Genomic DNA, 15,904 nt, shown 5'->3' with positions numbered 1-15,904 from the left:
TCAAGTAGCTTTAATTTATGTTGTATATTATAAAATAGCATTTGCTACCTACACCCTCCCCTCCCTAAAAGGACTTGTAGACTACGTCACCAAAACTCTGCTAGTGCAGCAGATTCAAAGAGGGTTGTCTCGTGAGCTTTCGATAGTCAACTTTCACATGCACATAAGGGATATCACATGTATTGAGTCATTGTCCGTGACAGTCCCGAAAATGATACTATTTTTTCTCCTTCCTGAAGCATAACTACCTGTATTTTCGGTGTAAGTCTGTCTGCGGAGTCGAACATCCCTTCAAAGGATCAATAGCTCGACTTGGTTATGTGTCGTCGCTGCGGACTTGGCCTTCTTCCGCTTCTTCTAGCAGTTCTCTCTCTAACAACGTTCGTGATAACTTACGTTATCTCCTTCGTTCGGAACGACACGTCTTGGTTTCCGACCATCAGCGACACAGCAGATCGAAGACCAGAAAGCAATGTCTTCGGATTTCTATTCAACTTCTGTTCAGTTGTGGGGCTGGTCACGGCTTTGGTACGATATCTGCAGCTGAGGCACGACGCGGATTGGAATGAGAGCGACAGATTTGTTCTTATCAGGCTCAACAAAGTAGCCTTGGTGTTTGGCATAGTTTCTAGTCTTGGTGCAAGCATAGTGGCGAATTTTCAGGTGAGCAACGAAAATTTACATTTAGGAACAGAGGACTTTATCCGTGTTTACATAGCCTCATCTAAGCACGAGAGGGCTTCGCGGAGAATTTGGCAGTAACCTTTATCCTTTACGCAGTGAAATTATCAGCGCGTAGTGGATTTAAAAACCCATGATAGAGTAGACACAATCCATGATGGTCAAAATTGGTTAAACACATACTGGCTGTGTCATCACAAAGAGTTATGGACGGACCATCACGGAAAATTACTAATTGCTACAATTACTAATTACTAATTAAATTAGTAATTTGCCGTGATGGTCCCATGACAGTCAAGTAGGAAATGTCTGTGATGACCATCACAGGTTTACCAACACCCCTTACTGTGTAGCAGCTCAGCTGGTGAAGGAATCATTGAATTTTTATAACACCGCAAACACTGCATTAATTTTCAATTTGTGCCATGACTCATGGATAAAATAGTGAAAAATGCAGAGACCCTCAGGGCCAGTTTATACGTCGCATTTCTGCCATGTCGAATTCAATTCAACAAATGAAATTTGACAGAAATCTGACATCTCAATTGGCTACCACATTTCTGACGTAGGTTTGACTGGTCTTGTCTCATTATCCGGCAGAAATGCGACGCTGATTCAAACCTCAAATTTCTGCAGTCTTGAATCTAGTACATACTTTATGTTAATGTTTGAGCATGCATAAATTTGGTCTCTCCAAAGAAAAAGAAGAAACTCTGCCATTCTGGACCCAATGCAACTTGAACATATTGAACACTTGCTGTTGCATTGTCAGCCTTCCCCTTCTCATTCCATTAGCGGATAATTTTTCACAAATTTAAGAGCTTCATTGCTCAGTATCTTTGTCCATCATATTGAATACTCTACATTTAAAACATTTTGCGCTGATCTACACACCCGGCAGTATCAATTCTGAATTAAGTTTGACACAAGCGCAACGTCTGAATTGACAGTCCCATTTCTGCCGCACTTAATTGAATTCAATTTGACACAGCAGAAATATGACGTATGAACCAGGCCTCAGACATGCATGTATGTTTGAATAAACAAAAGAAAACATTAGCTATGTCAATGAGAAGCAATAATCACTCAAATTTAAAAACTTATACCCTAAACATCAATTCAAACAGCAATCTTCACTGAGCAAAACAAAACTGAAACCATATAGGAATAGTCTATTTATAGGTGTGGACTACTCAGTGGTATTGCATGACAATAATAATTATTTAAAATCACACACTGTAAATGTCAGGGTCGGTAGACCTTTTTACTCATGTCACGCAAGATCAATAATTTTTCATAATTTTCAAATCAACAAAAAAAAAACCCTCCATGGTTGAATTTATCATGCCAAATTTTGTAAATCCATGAAGTGTCATAAGAATCCACTGCAAACTCAAAAATATGGGACCCCAATGAAAAGAAATGAAAATCAATGTATGTCAGGGGGCAAGAGTAGCTCCCTGGCAACATACATTTCTTTGTAACTTAGGGTTCCCATAGTTTATTAGTTTGCAATGGAATCTAATGAAAGCTCATATATTTACTGAACTCAGCATGATAAATCAAGCCGTGAAGTTTATTTTTTGAGAAAAAATTGGAAAAGTGTGACATTGGTGAAAAGGTCCATTCCAAGCCACTTCATTCCTCTGGGCATTTTTGGGGGGAATCTGACAACTTTTCCTGCCCCAGGGTAGGGCATTTGCTAAATAAATAACAATCATCCTGAGGGTGGGACAATATCAACAGCAATGTATCTGTTTAAGTTTTTAAAATATGTTTAAAGTCCTAAGTTTCCTGATTGCCTACAATACAAAATTGCATTAAAATGTCTTTGGAGTCCTGTGCTTTTCAGACAAACCCACACTCAGTTTTCACTCCCACTTGTGCTAAAGTTTGCTATGTTGCTTCCATGTAAGAACCAGCAAAGGCAGAGAGGAGCCTTAACAACTTTGCAGGGCAAGATGCTCAGTTTACAAGAGCTTAGCTGCTGTTATTGTTCAATTATTGAGAAATAGGAAACATACCATGTTTCTATTGAGTTATAGAAACATGAGTGGAAGTTTGGGAGAACAAGAAATGCTGTAGGAACACAAGCTGAAGGCAAGTGTTTCCACAGCTTTTTTGAGTTCTCCCAAACTTTCACGAGTGTTTCTATAACTCCATAGAAACACGGGGAACATGTTTTCTATTTCTTTTAGAAAATACCATGACAAAGAAAAGAAAACCAGCTTGTTTACTTTGATCACCAAAATGTAAATTCTTTTTGCTCATGCCATCATTATGTCAACAGCTTGTTCTAGTTCTGTGTTGCTATCGAGTTATAGAAACACAATTTTTAACCAATCAGCATGCGTATTTTCTTAGGGCTGTTTTCTAATTGTGCTTAATAGAGATCATATTCTGCAAATGCACTCGCCAGTTGTAAAGGATATACAGAGTAATTCATGCAAATACATGTAATAAGTTAACATTTAATATATTTTTCTTCTGAGGAAAAAATGAATGTCATTAGTATGATAGGGCTTTGAGAGATCTTAGTCCTATTGACTTAGGTAAAGTCGATTGAGAAATAAAAGCAAGGTGATGATTGGATAGTGTTCAACAAGTCCTATAATGGGGCTGCCAATTGGATGCTTCTGCTTGATCAGAGCTGACACCGGGGGGGGGGGGGGGGGGGACTGCCATATATGGGCTATATAGGAATGTGCCGTTGTGAAGGGTATGCATTTCAAGCAGTTTACTCTAGGATAGGGTATATAAATCAGAGTGTTTGAGTCTAGAATAGGGTATCATTTTTCACAAAATTGACTAGTTAGTTGAAGATTTTATCTAGACTAAGGAAACCAGGAATTACCACTCAAAAATGTAAAAAAAAAAAATCAAATCAGCAAGTTTAAATTTACGCAAATCAGTCTCAACAGTGTCGATAGATCGGGAGGGTTGGAGAGTTTACTCTAGCATAGGGTAGCAAAATTCAGCTGAATTAGCTCTGGTATAAGCCAGGGGTTGCAGGGTCCCAGTGGTGCATCCCCACCCAGAAATTCCCAAAGTACCCCCCCCCCCCCCCCCCCCTGGGGACTGACACCCAGTTTACCAAAGTTTTATACAGAGTGGTGCAAGAATATGCATGCTACTACCTACATGTGTACACTAATGCTCCAGGAGCAGTTTTGACAGTTGTGTATATTATCTTTTAGAATCCTGCACCATCTGAGGACTGTATTTCCAATCTTTTAATTTCTTCTTGTAGAATTTTCACAATCCCAAGAACACAATCTCGAACAATAATTATTGATCAATCTAGTCGGTAACAATCTTTCAACATGCTCTCCCTTTCACTCATGTTCCAAAAAAAAAGTTACAAGTTCTCTCTCACATGACTAGTATGTCTATCAAATTGAAGCACATGTGACCAGATGCATAATGCTACATGTGTAACGCAACTATGGATATTTCTCTCATTACATGCCTTGTACCTAAACATTCTTAAAATTAATTGGCTTACAAGTCACATTAGGAGCCAAAAGAATATCTTTATTAAGAGACCAGGTGAATTTCAGATGCTGAAAACAGTTGGCACTACAGCATGTAAACATGAAATATTTTTGACACTGTGTTTACTTGATCCATGACAGGAAGATGCTGTTTCAGTTGTCCACATCATTGGTGCACTCATGGTGTTTGGAGGTGGTATTCTCTACTGCTGGGTACAATCCTTTATTTCCTACAAGATGAAGACATGCGGTTTAATAACCAACACTCTCTTTACTATACGGCTTCTCATTGTTATTGCTATGTCAATCTTCTTTATCTCATGCGTCACAGCTACTTCGTTTGCCAGTAAAGACTGGATACGCTATCACAGGAACAGCAGCACAATCAGCCATCGGTGGGATCCCAAGGACAAGGCCTATGTCCATCACGTCGTTGGTGATGTTTCTGAGTGGCTGATGGCTTTATCTCTGTTAGGATTCATGTTCACATTTTTTGGAGAGTTCAGATTTGTGAAGATGAAGATTGTAGTATCCAGGCGATTGCAGAATCCTGCACCACTTGCAACTGGGATGGGTTCTGATGATGCACTATACTCTTTGTATGTTTAGAGCGGTTTTCAAATTAAGTGTTGTAAAACCAAACTGACTTTGGCTTTTATCCAGGATCCCTGAGGGGTAATGGGCCTGATGTATAACCAAAACTAATCAAAGTAAATAATCACTACGGCTAGTATTGCAAAGGACACAGACAATCTCATGAACCAATCAAAACCCAGGGCAAAAAACATGTGGCTGCAGTGGACATGTGAAGCATGAGAAAATGTTTGCTAGGGAGTCACAATTTTCGTGCCGCTGCTGATTAGTTGAAAAAGTGGCACAAGATTTTTGCATAGGAAAGCAAAACCAAAGCAAATATACATTTCTCTTGATACTCAAGTGAAAACCCCTTTAAGTGTTCAGCTAATTGCAACAAGACATTAAACCCCATAGACATATGCAGAACCAGGTTTGATATTAGCACATGTTCTTGGAACCTGTTATTCCACAGGGTTAGGGTTAGGGTTAGGTCATTCTATGGTTGAATGTGCTTTGTCATTTAGCAGTCAACATACGTTTACAGTATGGCCTTAGGTGTCCTGCGGGGCACGATGAGGAATGAGATGAGATATGTTTACAGTGCAAATTCTCGAGTGAAAGAAAGAGTGATGTTCATTTAGTGTATAGAGTTCAGTGCCTGAAAGGTACATAGGAACATTTTCTAGTCAGACATTATTTTAAGGATTAATTAATTTGTTAAGTTAACGGTTAATTTTTTTACATAAAGTTACATGCATGTGTATAAAAACTGTATGGTTTCCTAAGTCGTAAGAAAGTTCAAAACTATAAAATAAGTGTAGAACCAGTTCAATGATTTAAGTTATTGCTGTAGTGTTTACCAGCACTCAGTTATTGGAATGACATGGACAGGGATATGAACGGTGTTACTGTAGTTTTCATCTTCTCAACCTGCTGTGGTGGGGGGGGGGGGGGTGGGGGGGGGGGTCATGGTGGCATCATAAATGTGCTGGTGCACGTTTGGACGAGTTAGATTGTAGGAGATAGGTTAAAATAAGCAGCCTTAAACTTATGGTGTTCTGTATGACATATTCGTTTAGACTTGAAGGGATATCTCAGTGTGATTAATCATGGGTTATCATGTGGGAGTCTGGATTCAGAAGTCTGGCTTTAAGCCCTGCTAACGATCATGTTATTATATTGCCTGCCTCTATAATTATGCAAGGGATGGGTTAACCAGTAAAATTATTGTAACTCTGGCAATAAAACATACAGCTTGTGCTAGACTGTACACCGTATATCATACCACTCTTGCTACAGAATACCTGAGCTAAGCACCGGTCTGATGAGCGCACCTATTGAAGCTTTACCTGCCATTGTTCTGTTCCCCAAGAACTCAGAAAATAGAGTTCCAAGTAATTTGTTAAAGTAGAAATGTGTCATGGCTTAATGGTCGATGCATTGGACTCCAAATCAAGTGTTCAGGCTTCCAGCCCTAGCCAGGGTCATTGTGTTGTGTTCTTGGGCAACATACTTAACTCTCACATTCTCACATTGCCTCTCTCCACCCAGGTGTATAAATGGGTACTGGGAAACTTGGACAAGAAATTGCAAGGTTGGCCGATTGGTTTAGAGGCTCACAATATGACCGCTCACTCATCTTGTTTGTAAACAACAAAATTTTAAGATTTGATCATTCATTAGCTTAAGTTAATATTGAATGAACAAAATTCTTTTCAAAACCGCAAAAGAGAGAGCCAGAAAAATGGCTCCATCAATTCTAAGTTTGATCCTCCTGGTTGAGGGGAGAGGGGGTGCTTTTGTCTGGCATTTTACATTTTTTTACAGTTTACCTTTTGTTTTCAACTGAAGGGACAACATTGAAAACCTGGGGAATTCTCGTGCATTCATTGGTCCGAAGCTGTGGTCGATGTATGAGAGAATAGACGATAAAATAACTCATTGGTAACCTGTAATGTCTAGTTCACACTAGCGACAAAACGACGTATGGAGGACGTTATGTTCTGTTTGCAGTGTGAACATCCTGACATAATGGCATAGAAACCTAACAGCATGAACATAAAGCCATAAGGAAAAAAATCTGATCTTTTCCTTATGTTTTTATGTCGATCTTCACATTACCGACACAAGCGATTATGTCGCTAGTAAACCAGGCCGAACTCGACGCAAGGTAACTTGGGAAAACTTGCAGAATTGTCCGAACTCCTTCGCCGACTCCCACCCACTTAAACTGGGAATTTGACGGACTATGGACTCCCCTTGGGGTATTCCAAATGAGGGGAAAATTATTGCAACTTATTACACAAATTAAAGGAACAAAATTAAAGAGCGAGTTAGAGATTGTTTTAGAGGCTGGGTACAGTTGAACACCAGCTATTAGGGGGCCACCCCTTATTAAACATCAAAGTCCTGAAATTGCTGTCAGTAGAAGACGGTAAATAAAACCCCTGTTAACCGGCCACCACTATTAGGCGTCCGCGGCTACCTCTGGGTCGTCCTGATGAGGGAGTTCTCCATTGTCCTTACCTCTGTTAAGCGATCATCCAAAACTTTATACACTTCTAATAGTTTCCGGGGTAGGGGGAGGGGGGGTGACCCCTATACAAAAAAGGACAGAGGCGCTTGTCCTACCTTTTAGGGGTTAAAAAAAAGCGGCCCAAAGCGGCAGCTTTTGCGGTACCGAAAGATATTGAGCAAAAAATATTTGACAGGAAATAATTTGTTGTTTTAGAATTGGTACCTCTCTGAGGTGTGAAAAAAATTCAAGCCACGCCCACAAAACAGGGTCTTGTACCTCTTACGGGTTCTTTTCAAAACTTCCCAGAAGCACCCCCGTACTTTTAATATGGGAGTCCCCCCAGGCTTAGTTTGCCCTTATATGGGTGAAGACAATAACAGATAAGAGTCCAAAATAGAATTTGGCGACTTATAACAACATTCAAACAGACTTTTATTATGATTTTCTTAACCCAGTCTAAAACATATTCAAAGTGCACGAACTCCAATCAAGCGACCACCTGCCATTTCCCCGAGGGTGGCCACTTAATAGGACTTCGACTGTATCTGAGTTGCAGCTAGTTGCGAGTTGTGGAGTTACGAATTCCAGTTGCGAGTCGCATGCCCAATTGTAGGTCATACGATAGTGTCGGACAAGCATGGACGGAGGAGGCTAAGCGTCTTACATTGAACACTGAAATTTATACCTTTACCTAATCTACAAGCCACGATTGTTGCGCCTAGAAGGGGTGGTGTGAAGGGTGCGGTCGTCTCGCCTACAAGTCGATTCGCCAACAACGAAGTCGTTTCGCCTACGCGATCTGAGTCGATTCGCCTACATTGAAGTCGATTCGCCTACACTAAATACGTATTACTAAATACTAAATACTCATCTAAAAATTGACAAAATAGGTTTACAATCATTATGATGTTTTTTGGAAGTCTCGGAAGAGTATTCCACAGCGATGGCGCGGCTATGCTGAACGCTCTGTCTCAACAAACGAGCTAATAAACTTGAAGATCACCAACAGGAACTCGTCATGTACCAAAAGAATAGAGAATTAAACTTCGCCTTTAACTTGAAATGATATGAGTGTGCCTACTTTTTCGTCCAAGCACTCGTATTTTGTTTTGTTATGCACGCGAATCGAGTTCGAGAAATTTTCTGCGCGTGACATTTTGTGCCATTATCCGACAATCGTCAAAAGCCGCCGATTAGAAAATTTCAGAATACATCTTTAATAAAAGAATTTTTTCATGCTTAGCGTGCGTATATCCAGTTATGGCGACAACAACTTGGTGCCTATAAACACGTGTATGTTATGTTTATAATGTTGACTTTGTTGATAACCGGAAGTAACTTGTGTATTAAAGGCGAGTGTGATTTTTTTTCTGCTTTGTTGTCAACTTCTCTCGAGTCTTCGGACTTGAACGAAAAGTCGTTTTTCCTTCTCAGTCAAACGCCGTGATTTTACCCCCGATTTCTCGAAACCTCCGATTTTTCGAGCCAATTTTCGTTTCCCTTAGAGGTTCCAAAAATCGTGTTACGCGCCGGAAATACGGTCAAATACGACTCCTCTGTTCCTTGTCAGCAGTGATGTTCATCTTTCTTCGCAAAATATTTTCGACTTAAGTGTAGGCGAAACGACTTTAACGTAGGCCAATCGACTCAGATCGTGTAGGCGAAAATTTGATGTAGGCGAATCGACTTGTAGGCGAAACGACTTGTAGGCGAAACGACTTGTAGGCGAAACGACTGACATCCGGATAGCCCTGTGGTACGGCTTATTAACTCCAGGCTTACATGTTTTACTACAAAGTTTCTTTGCTCCAGTCTACTCCGTAAAACATAGATCCTTCAGGATAGAAACAAGCCTCTCTTCTAATTCCAAATTTCTGTTCAAGTTCCTTTACTATTTCTTCCTCTCCACCCTGAAGTGCCTTGGTCTCTTTCCTGACTTTGTTGTCTCCCAGATATGTTGAAGTTACCACTTTGCTTCCAGCAAGAGTTACTCTTCCCCAGGGCATTGCTATCGTGCAAATGCGATCGTGGGTGAATGGCGACTCTGGGTTTGTTTGATGATAGATTAACATATCGTTGAAGTCCTCTCTGGTTCTTGGAATGAGATCAAATTTGCATCTAGGGGTGGCTTCCCATTCGTCATGGGTGGATGCCCTTTGCTTTTTGTGATCAAACTCGTCAACAATTGCTTTAGCTTTCTCCTCGTACCAGTATTCTTCGCCATCTTTTCGGATGCGATAAATTCCACTCTCCCGTTCTTGAGGATCTGGCGAGTTGCTGAATCGAAGAGGGGTCAAATAGGAGTCGCCGAACCCAACATCTGTCAGCCACAGGTCATCTCCAAAGTTGATCGTGAAAAACATATGATCAAATAGAATTCCTTTGCGCTCTGGGTAGCGGGTGAACACTGCACGGGCATGCAGCTTGCGGCTAAATCCAAAATAGTCGAGTAGAAGGGAATATAGCGAGTTGAGCTCACAGCAAAATCCGCCACGGTGTCTTCGGACGATTTTTTCGAACAACCAATCCTTGGAGAGAACTATTTTCTCCTTGCCAAATACGCTCAAGTTTTCGTAGGGCACTGACAACATGTGACATCGTTGAAGTTCTGTTAAGACCTCGAGTGTTGGTTCTCTGGGGCCGGTATAATGAATACGTGCTAAATATTCGTCGACCTCGTTTTCCGTGAGCTGTTCTTGATCCATTTTTGACACGAATTAATTAACGATAAGGGTTGTGCGGATCAGTAAACCATAATATGACATAACATACCGATCATTGTCGGTTAGATGTCAGGTCACGAGTCAGTGAATAAATTAACCACTTCAAGTTATTTAAGCGTCAAAGTATTTAGCACTGCTGTGCCAATTGGGGATACTTCAATAACAGATTTGTAAAGAGGTATGTGGGATCAGGGATGAGAAGCTTGGAGTCGGGATCACAGCCATGGCCGTAAGGGATCAGGGGCAAAATCCGGGATCAATACCGCTTTGGACATGTAGAAAGAGGACTTCGAATACTGAAATCACGCAAAATTCTGACAAGCCAAACGGTGTGGGTTGATTTTTGAACTGGCCAAAACTGAACCGGCAAAATCATTCGAAATTTTGGGTTCATGGATCGCAAAAAAAGGGTTAAAATCGGGATGATCATGTAATTCACATACAGTAGACTGCAAAACAGTCGTATTTTTTGCGAACGCGAGCGACGGTCAATATTCGAACGAAAGGTCTGGAGCGAGTCTAAAAACGGCGAGGGAGAATGGGGAGAGACGCTAATGTGAGGCTCGCGCGCTTCACACGCGAGGATCGCGCTTACGGCGCTTCGCACCTTCCGAAAACGTCCGAAAACGACTGTTTTGCAGTCTACACATACAGTGGAACCTCAATATAACGAAGGGCCACGGGCCTGGCAAAATATGTTCGCTATAACGAGGTTTCGTTGTATCGAGTTTCTTTTCCATACACTTTACTATTGCGTAGGCGAAGAACATCGTTCGTTATACCGAAGACTTCATTGTTTAGAGGTTGGTTAAATCGAGGTTCCACTGTATCTCGTTCCCGGGGGGGTACTTTGGGAATTACTGGGTGGGGATGTGCCGCTGGGATCCTGGAACCCTTAGCCTATACCAGAGCTAGTTCAGCTGAATTTTGCCAACCTATATTAGAGTAAACTCCACCAAATACCCCCATCTATCGACACTGTTGAGGCTGATTTGCGTAAATTTAAACTTGCCGATTTCATTTTTTTATATTTTTGAGGGGCAATTCCTGGTTTCCTTACTCTAGATAAGATCTTCAACCAACCGGTCAGTTTTGTGAAAAATGATACCCTATTCTAGACCCAAACGCTCTGATTTATATACCCTATCCTAGAGTAAACTGCTTGAAAACCATACCCTTCACAGCGGCACATACCTATATAGCCCATATATGGCAGTGCCCCCCCGGGACCTCGTTACGATCTTGCAATTATTAGCAAACAGAAACAGTACCGCCCACACTACGCCGCAAAATTTGAAAACGGAGGTTTCACTCTGAAAAAGCATCAAATGTTTTCCGCGTCCAGATTAAGCCGAAGGAATCTAAAAACGCAACAATTTAATAACCGGTCATTTTGGAAATCACATGATTATCGTGACGCCATCATTTTCAAAAAACTCCATTTTCAAAATACATTCCTTCCCACACGGCAATGCAAAGCCGACCTTTTCAAACTCAGTCCGGTTTTAAGAGCGTTTTCGAAAATTTAAAGCCACATTTTCGTGACAGATTAGTGTAGACGGTAGGCCCAACCGTAGATATAAAGCTGCGTTTTCAAATTTCTCCGGCGCAGTGTGGACACTGCCTAAAAAACCGGATTCTCTCGCAGGCTAATTAAACGGAAGCTTGAGGCAAAAATTCCAACTAGTTGGAGGCTGACCACTTGGCTATTTACAAAGCGTGGAGAAGTTGATTTCAGGACAGAACATACAATTCAAATCCAATTCAATTTAGGGCCTGTTTACAAGGAGGGAGGGTTACCCTAGCAAGCGGGTTAACCTTAGCTGGAGGGTAAAAAATAGCCCGGGTTTACAAGCAAAATTTCACAGGTACGGTAACCCTACAACCCGGGACAACTTAATGCGCGGCTACACTCAAAGGCTATGGAAACAATTAGAAAGTTAACCCGGGTAGGCGGGTTAACCCTACCTGGAGTGTTTACAAGGGAAAAAGTTAACCCGCCTGCCAGGGTAACCCTAGCACGAAGATAGGTAACCCACCTACCCGGGTAACCCTAGCTGCCTTGTAAACAGGATGACGAAAAAAAAAGGAACTGTGTGAGTGCCAGGGTAACCCGCCTTGTAGGGTAACCGTCTTTCCTTGTAAACAGGCCCTTATAGTGGTATGGAAGGGTGCTTAATTCTTGTATTAATTTTTTATTAACTGTATTAATTATTTATCTATTAATTGTAGTTATTTTATGTATCTTATTAGTACACGACCCCACAAGCTTGTTAGCTTTAACGTCTTTTATCGTGTATAAATAAAGGTTGTATGTATGGAAGAAGATTCGAACTAGTAACGTCGAAATTACTGATAACCAATGCAGCACCCTAACCACTAGGGTCCACTTGATCACGTCATCTTATTTTCGTTCTTCATCAACACTATAACGTCAGTGCATTTACTGTGGATGATTTGGCAAGTTGTGACTCCTGTCATGGCAAGATCGAAGATCTAAGACGACAACGGCAACGAGACGTCACCGAATAAAAGGATTAATGAGCAGAACAATGGCTATGCACGTGCGTTATAAATCTTTGTAGATTTCGTACTGCCGTCCTCTGCAAAACAACGTTAAATAACCAAGTTGAATCGCCTTAGCTTTGGGACATTAATCGTGGGAACAGCTATGTTTCAGTGGCTGTACTGAAACTGACGATGTCACGCAATGTATCAAGAAATCGTAGCTTATGGAGGGGACCTCTACCTGCCAACCATAAACACAGGACGAAAATACTGGACATTGTCATATTACGTTATATCTGTATGTAAAATGTCGGTTGTTCATATAAAAATGTTGATTTTAGTAACAGACTGTAGTTGAAAGTCAGCTAATGAAATCATTCAAGCTATTTTAAGAATGAAGGCATTCTCGTAATCTTTGATTACCGCTAGTAAAATTAATATGCCATTAACAATTCTGGTAGCCAGTAGATGCTACTGAAACCAGCGAGAGTACCAGTAAATGATCAGTATGCCAGAATTTCACTCCACCCTTGCTTACTGCACCAACCATAATTCCCTCTCCCTCAATTGAAGGACCAAATGGGGGAATTTTTTGGGCCATTCCAATTTATTCCATTCTTCCTCCCTAGCTGTTGATGTGCTAAGCCGAAATTTACCCACTATCAGAAATAAACCAGCTCTGCAGTATGGGGTGGGGAGGCCATTTGTCCTCCATATTCAATCAAAAATATTACAAGGATCAGTTGATACTGACAGAGCAGCCCTGTCATGAGTTTTGTAGCCCCTTTAGAAAAAGTTATCTCATCAACTGGAAAAGGAGGGGTTGGATAGTCCTATACTGACTGCAGGGGAGAATGGCCCTAACTAACTCCTTCATGTTGTTTTTTTAGTTTTTCAAACCGATATCTTCTTGACATGAATATTTTACACGTCAGTCACTGAACAAAAATTTGGTTATAAAAATATTAATCAGTTCAAACTACCCAATATGGTATTTGCTCTCTTCATTACACTGGTTCCAGCCTCTGGAATTCACTACCAATTACTATCAGGCAAATTACTCCATTTTCTAGATTTCGTAAAACTATAAAAGAAAATTATTGACAGTTATAATAATATTACTAGTTCTTAAGTTGAAATGTAATTAATTTCTTATGTAGTTAGATCTTGAAGAAATACTTTTAACCTAAATTGTTTATTTAACATTGTATTCCCTCTGCTAAATTTAGTTACTTTGGGGCACCTACTCGATTAGTTCCATATATAAACTATTTAGGTGTCCCAAACTCCACACAATCAACCTTGTATTAAAACTATTTGTCTTCCTTTATCTCCTTTTCTTTCTCTCTTTAACACTTTATATTTTAATCACAACTGTAAATTATTTCATTAATGCTATTTATCATATTCTATATGTTATTTGTGTACATTTGTATGTATTCTATTTTTTCTGACACTTGTGTAAAATTAATGTTTGTGGGAGTTTAAACTGAACTGAATTGAATAGCCCTGTGGTACAGACTTGTTTATCCTACAAAGTTTCTTTGCTCCAGTCTACTCCGTAAAACACAGATCCTTCAGGATAGAAACAAGCCTCTCTTCTAATCCCAAATTTCTGTTCAAGTTCCTTTACTATTTCTTCCTCTCCACCCTGAAGTGCCTTGGTCTCTTTCCTGACTTTGTTGTCTCCCAGATATGTTGAAGTTACCACTTTGCTTCCAGCAAGAGTTACTCTTCCCCAGGGCATTGCTATCGTGCAAATGCGATCGTGGGTGAATAGCGACTCTGGGTGTGTTTGATGATAGAGTAACCTTTCATGGAAGTCGTCTGCCGTTCTCGGAATGACATCAAATTTGTATCTTGGGGTCCACTCAGCATCGGTGGTAAACGTTTCCTTTGCCACTTCTTCGCGACCAGAGTTATCGACAATGATTTTAATTCTGTCTTCGACGAAATAATCATCACCATCTCTTCGTATTCGATAAACCCCACTCTGTTGTACTTGAGGATCTGCCGAGCCGCTGAAACGAAGAGGCGTGATGTAAGAATCGCCAAATGCAACATCGCTCAACCAGGTACAGTCTTCAATTTCGACCGTGAGAATCATATGATCAAATGACGGACCTAGACGTCCTGTTTTTCGGCTGAACACCATCCCAGCATGTTTCTCGTGTTTAAATCCAAAATAATTGAGCAGAAGAGAGAATATCATGTTGAGCTCACAGCAAAATCCACCGCGGTGTCTTCTGACGACTTTGTCGAACAACCAATCCTTAGAGAGAACTATTTTCTCCTTTCCAAACACGCTCAAGTTTTCAAAGGGCACTGACAGCATGTGACACCGATGAAGTTCGGACAAAGCATCGATAGTTGGTTCTATGGGACCTGTATAATGAATACGAGCTAAATATTCCTCTACTTCGGCTGGGGTGAGACGGTCTGGTTCCATTAAATTTGTAAGATTTGTAATAGCGTAAGGACCGTCGCGTTGCCTGACTTGTTGACTAAACGAACGCTCTGTAGGCTGCCAGTAGGCTGCTCTGTACATGAGCAGATAGGGAAACCGCTGTGATGAACGCTGGCTCGCAATCTGGAGGCTTATGACTCGAGCTTTGAAAATGGCGGGCGAGATGTTGGGGAAGAACGAAAAAATTCGAATGTATGTAGGTTAGAGGTACTTGTCTGGAGCAAATGTGGTAAAGAAAAGGAAAAGAGTTGGACACAAGTGTTGTGCGGCTGCAAACTCTAATAATGGAAGCAAAACCCGACCTGAAATATCATTTCCACTACTGAGTTTCCTTCGGATAAGCCAGATAAACAAAGAAGAAAAAGTGGGAAATACTTATAAAAAGGGAAGATGCCTATTTTACTTCGGTAGGAAATAATTTTTGTTGTTCCGAGCAGTTCTTGCCAAGTGATTTTAAACTGAGTACACTTATTGAAACTGGGAGGCGTACCCTCGGTTTTTCCTTGTACAAACGGCAGGTATATTTTGCAGGTTGCAGGTTGAAATTTAATTATAACTGCAAACCCGCTGGCACTTAAAGGAAACGTACAGGTGGTAGACTTACCGTGACTGTTACATGTCACTGTTTACAGTCGCTCAGAAAGGTGGCTACCACCTAAGCCAAACCGGCCGAAGCGATGGGAGGAGAGTATATTCCTATGATTTTAAGCCTGCAATGAATTATTGTTTTTGAAGAAACATCTGAAATATCATCTGAAATATCTGCTGAATTTAGTTTCTTCCCTGTGAGTTCCAAAATGAAAGCACACTGAGCTTGTGCTAGTATATTCCATCAGTTAAAATCTTATGTTATTTCATTTCTTTATTTATTTGCTTCATTTGTGATGGCAATCTTCTGTTGTTGAGGGACGACCCAAGCCAAATCCAGAATCAATGG

General features: G+C 40.8%; 3 protein-coding genes across 3 annotated transcripts; 1 reads left to right on the top strand and 2 right to left on the bottom strand.

Moving 5' to 3' along the window:
• The first annotated feature begins 94 nt into the window (after positions 1–94).
• On the top strand, positions 95–6,028 carry LOC110066072 (DNA damage-regulated autophagy modulator protein 1-like). Its single transcript, XM_020773272.2, has 2 exons — positions 95–663; positions 4,317–6,028. The coding sequence occupies exons 1-2, from the start codon at positions 319–321 to the stop codon at positions 4,782–4,784; spliced, it is 813 nt and encodes a 270-aa protein (XP_020628931.2). The 5' UTR covers positions 95–318; the 3' UTR covers positions 4,785–6,028.
• A 2,931-nt stretch (positions 6,029–8,959) lies between these two features.
• Positions 8,960–9,974, bottom strand: LOC110062492 (arylamine N-acetyltransferase, pineal gland isozyme NAT-3-like). Its single transcript, XM_089274051.1, has one exon. The coding sequence runs from the start codon at positions 9,972–9,974 to the stop codon at positions 9,060–9,062; it is 915 nt and encodes a 304-aa protein (XP_089130177.1). The 3' UTR covers positions 8,960–9,059.
• Positions 9,975–13,449: 3,475 nt separating this feature from the next.
• On the bottom strand, positions 13,450–15,302 carry LOC110062546 (arylamine N-acetyltransferase, pineal gland isozyme NAT-3-like). The gene has a single exon (XM_020769474.2). It carries the CDS (start codon positions 15,046–15,048, stop codon positions 14,032–14,034), a length of 1,017 nt encoding a protein of 338 aa, XP_020625133.2. The 5' UTR covers positions 15,049–15,302; the 3' UTR covers positions 13,450–14,031.
• Between the last annotated feature and the right edge of the window lie 602 nt (positions 15,303–15,904).

The sequence above is a fragment of the Orbicella faveolata genome, unplaced genomic scaffold, assembly GCF_042242905.1.
Source record: "Orbicella faveolata isolate gen_17 unplaced genomic scaffold, um_ofav_v1 contig_35, whole genome shotgun sequence".
Lineage (NCBI taxonomy): Eukaryota > Metazoa > Cnidaria > Anthozoa > Scleractinia > Merulinidae > Orbicella > Orbicella faveolata.
The sequence above is the reverse complement of the archived record's forward strand: the minus strand, read 5'-3'. Positions and strand labels throughout refer to the sequence as shown.